This window comes from Lolium rigidum, chromosome 7, assembly GCF_022539505.1.
Source record: "Lolium rigidum isolate FL_2022 chromosome 7, APGP_CSIRO_Lrig_0.1, whole genome shotgun sequence".
Lineage (NCBI taxonomy): Eukaryota > Viridiplantae > Streptophyta > Magnoliopsida > Poales > Poaceae > Lolium > Lolium rigidum.
Genome location: NC_061514.1, coordinates 341455069 through 341459217, shown reverse-complemented (window position 1 = coordinate 341459217; position 4149 = coordinate 341455069). Strand labels below are relative to the sequence as shown.

General features: G+C 49.8%; 1 protein-coding gene across 1 annotated transcript; it reads left to right on the top strand.

The window, feature by feature from the left end:
- The first annotated feature begins 263 nt into the window (after positions 1–263).
- LOC124676827 (zealexin A1 synthase-like) lies at positions 264–3706 on the top strand. Its single transcript, XM_047212852.1, has 2 exons — positions 264–1160; positions 2919–3706. Exons 1-2 carry the CDS (start codon positions 264–266, stop codon positions 3546–3548), a joined length of 1527 nt encoding a protein of 508 aa, XP_047068808.1. The 3' UTR covers positions 3549–3706.
- Positions 3707–4149: the final 443 nt, after the last annotated feature.

Here is a 4149-nt window from a genome sequence, read left to right as displayed (position 1 = left end):
AGCCTAGACCTACGTCTCGTCGCCACCGGTGCCTTGTCTTCGGCGGCGCTAGGGTTTCGCCCCGGTGCCGCCCCGGGGGATCGACATGGGAGCGACCGAGTATATTTGAGAGTTGGCCCAAAAAGGCACCCAAGCACCATACCTGAAGTGCATAGTGCATTCTATACACCTCCACCCAGTAACCAACCACATCGTTTCCCGGCCCTGCTCCATACCCCATAAATATATACGTCTCCTTGTTATCGGTAAGCTGAAAGCCTGTCATGGAGGGGTGGATAAACTTGTATTTCATAGCCCTACCGACGCTACTGGCACTTGGTTTTCTCAAGCTCTTAGGTGGCAAGAACAAGCCAAAAAAGAACCTCCCTCCAGGGCCATGGAATCTCCCGATCATCGGCAGCCTCCACCATGTCTTCAGCGCCCTCCCGCACCGCAAGATCACGGAGCTGTGTCGCCGTCACGGGCCTTTGATGTTCCTAAAGCTAGGCGAGATCCCCATGGTGGTGGTCTCCAGTGCCGAGGTGGCGGAGCTGGTGCTGAAGACCAACGACCCGCTGTTCGCCGGTCGGCCGAGCAGCGTGACACTAGACATCGCCTTCAATGGCAAGGGCATCGCATTCGCCCCCTACGGTGACCAGTGGCGCCAGATGCGCAAGGTCTGCATCATGCAGCTCCTCAGCGCCAAGCAGGTGATGCGCATGGAGGGCATCAGGGCTGAGGAGATGGGCAACCTCCTCCGCTCCATCACCGCCTCCAGTAGCACTGGCACCACCGTCAACGTCAGCGAGAAGGTAGCCGCACTTACCACCGACCTGTTGACAGGGGCGCTCTTCGGCGCCAAGTTCACATGGCAGGACGAGTACCTCCACGAGTTCAGAAAAACAATGGAGCTTGTGAGTGGCTTCTGCCTCGTTGACATGTTCCCGTCCTCAAGGCTGGTGCGGTGGCTCAGCAATGGGGAGCGCCTCGTCAGGAGGAGCTGCGACCGCATGCAGCACATCATCGCCGGCATTGTCCAAGAGCGCAACGCCGTGCGAGCTGCCCGCCACAGCGCCTCCAGCACCGACGACGAGGACCTGCTGGACGTACTGCTAAATCTGCAGCACGAGGGCTCACTGCCGTTCCCTCTAACCACAGAAATTATAGGCTGCGTCTTGTTTGTGAGTATTTCTCTTTTTATTCATCTGAATCTGAATTTGTTTAACAGATCTAAGAGCAAGTCTAACAGGCCCCGTATAATTTCGCCCCGTATAACGCGAGTAGAGGGCCCTGTATCGGGTTTTCGCCGGCCGAAAACTCGGACGAGCTAGCAGACCCCGTATACCCACCCCGTAAAACAGAATATTCTGTTTTACGGGGTGGGTATACGGGGTCTGCTAGCTCGTCCGAAGTTTTCAACCCCTCAAAACAGGGTTTTTTGACAAATTGCATATTAGAACCAACACACCATTCACATAAAATAAATGTTTTACATCACACAATAATCGTCATAATTATTACAATAATGTTTTTCGGAAATGTCAACAAGAATTAAACAAATAAAAAACAAATGTTTCACACATACAACAATAGGAAATGAATGTTTAACACATACAACAATAGGAAATAAATCATTGGCCATGCAACTGCCAATGGTGATCAATCAAATCTTGGGTGAGCTGGTGATGAGTCTCGGCATTTTCAATGCCTCGATGAGCTGCAAGAAAAGCTTCAATCCGATCAGGGTTCCTCTCGGGCTGCACTCGGGTGCCAACATTGTCATAGAAACACGGCAAGTTCAAACCGCGTTCATCTTCAATGATCATGTTGTGAAGAATCACACAACATGTCATGACATCAACAAGAGTTTCCTTGTCCCAAAACCTAGCAGGACCCCGGACAATTGCAAACCTTGCTTGCAAGACACCAAAAGCTCTCTCAATATCCTTGCGGCATGCCTCTTGATTTTTGGTGAAGCAAGCTTCCTTTCTTGTCAAAGCCCTGTCCTTTTTCTCTTTTATGGACTTGACAAGGGTTGCATAGTTAGGGTAAATACCATCTGTGAGATAGTACCCCATGGTGTACTCATTGTTCATAACTTTGTAGTTACAAGGTGGAGATTCACCCCTAACTAGTCTTGCAAACAAAGGGGATCTATTCAAGATGTTGATGTCGTTGAGTGTCCCCGGCAATCCAAAAACGCGGCGGAATACTCACCGGCGACAAACGGCGGAGAAGACCACGGCTGGACGGCGGCGGCGCGCGCGGAGGGACGCGGAACTTCGGCCGGGGTGCGGCGGAGGTGCGACGGGCGTCGGCGCAGCTCGGCGCGGCTCGGCGGACGGCGGAGGGCCGCGGATCTGACGGATTCCGGCGGCGGCGCGCGGGTGGCTGCGGCGGCGCGCGGGGAAGAAGGATGGGGACAACTGAAATGTCCGCGCGCGCTTTCGGAATTGGGATAGTGGTTTCGCCCACTATCCCCGCTCCCACCCCGCACAAGTAGGGGGCGACGACCCGCCCCGTAGTCGAAAACAGGAAAAATCGATGCGGGGGCCGTTTTTACGGGGCGTGCTAGACGGCCGGGTAGACGCGAAACCCTCAAATCGGCGGTTATTATACGGGTTTGCCCCTTTTACGGGGTCTGTTAGACCTGCTCTAAATTCCTGCCAATCATATGGTGTACTATATCGTCATGTAATTCCTATTGGGTTTTTTTTAGCATCCTAGGTCCCAAACGAAAGACAAAGTTACTCTAGCTTCATCCATTCAAATACTTGGTTGTAGCTTTTGTCTCTGAAACTGACAGTTGCCTTTCGATAAACGAGAAAGCAAATAGATATATACAAAAAATAGTTATGCTTTAGTTTTCGATAAACATTCTATTTGCTTCCTAGTATTAGTATTTGATTATGCATATTTACCACAACTCTCATCTTCAGGACATATGTGGCGCTGTCGGAACTATATCATCCATTCTCGTGTGGGCCATGTCAGAACTCGTTTGTCATCCTGACGTTATGTCTAACGCACAACAAGAGGTCCGTAAGGTCCTAGGCAAAGACCGAGCAGTTATATCTAATTGCGACCTTGCTCAACTCCACTACATGCGGATGGTTGTCAAGGAGGTTCTCAGGTTGCATCCACCTGGTCCTCTACTCCCTCGCGCGACGAGAGAGGACTGCAAAATCATGGGTTATGACATGCTTAAAGGCACCAATGTTTATCTTAATGTCTTTGCAGTTTCCAGAGACCCAAAGTATTGGAAAAGTCCACAAGAGTTCAATCCCGAGAGGTTCAAGAACAACAGCTTGGATTACAATGGAACACATTTTGAGTTCATTCCCTTCGGGGCTGGGCGGCGGCAGTGCCCCGGAATGAAATTCAGCTCGTCCGTCATGGACGTCGTACTGGCAAACTTCCTATATCACTATGACTGGATGCTTCCTGATGGGGTTACCCTGGCTTCGATTGACATGTCCGAGAAATTTGGGTTGACGTTAACAAGAAAGTATGACCTGAAACTCAGAGCAATCCCACATGTGGGCTCTAAATCTATGCCGTCAAAGTGAGCGAGAAAACATGAGTGTCTAATTTGAAATGTATGATGGCATACGTGGGCACCTCCAGCACATGACTATATTAATCTCGTTGTAACATTATCCTTTATCGGGGATATTTGGCATCCACTTTTGCTTGGCGTATTCAATTTCTTGTACTCTTTTTTCAAGTGAATAAAGTCAGTCATGCTTGATGCCTTGCATGTTGGTGTGACTGGGTTATGCTTTAGAAATAAATACATTCACAGTAAACATAATACCATCTAAGTCCATAGATTAGACACACCATATTGACTCTTAGGGTAGCGGACTATACCTTCCTAAAGGTAGGTCACAGGGTTGACCCATGTCAAGGATTGTTCCTGGCCTTGGCAAGCAGATTAGAAATAACCAATTCTTGCCTGTCAAGTTTGCCAATGTTTGCCATGAGCCTATACTTCATTCATGATAGCACCCACAAGACCACGCTCCCGTTTCTTCTGGCAGGGGGTGGGAACAAGTGGAATTACCACACGGTTGATTAGGCCACTATGTGCAAACCGAAGGAGTTCGGGGGTATGGGGATCCTGAATACCAAGTTCATGAACATAGCTCTGATGTTTAAATGGATTTG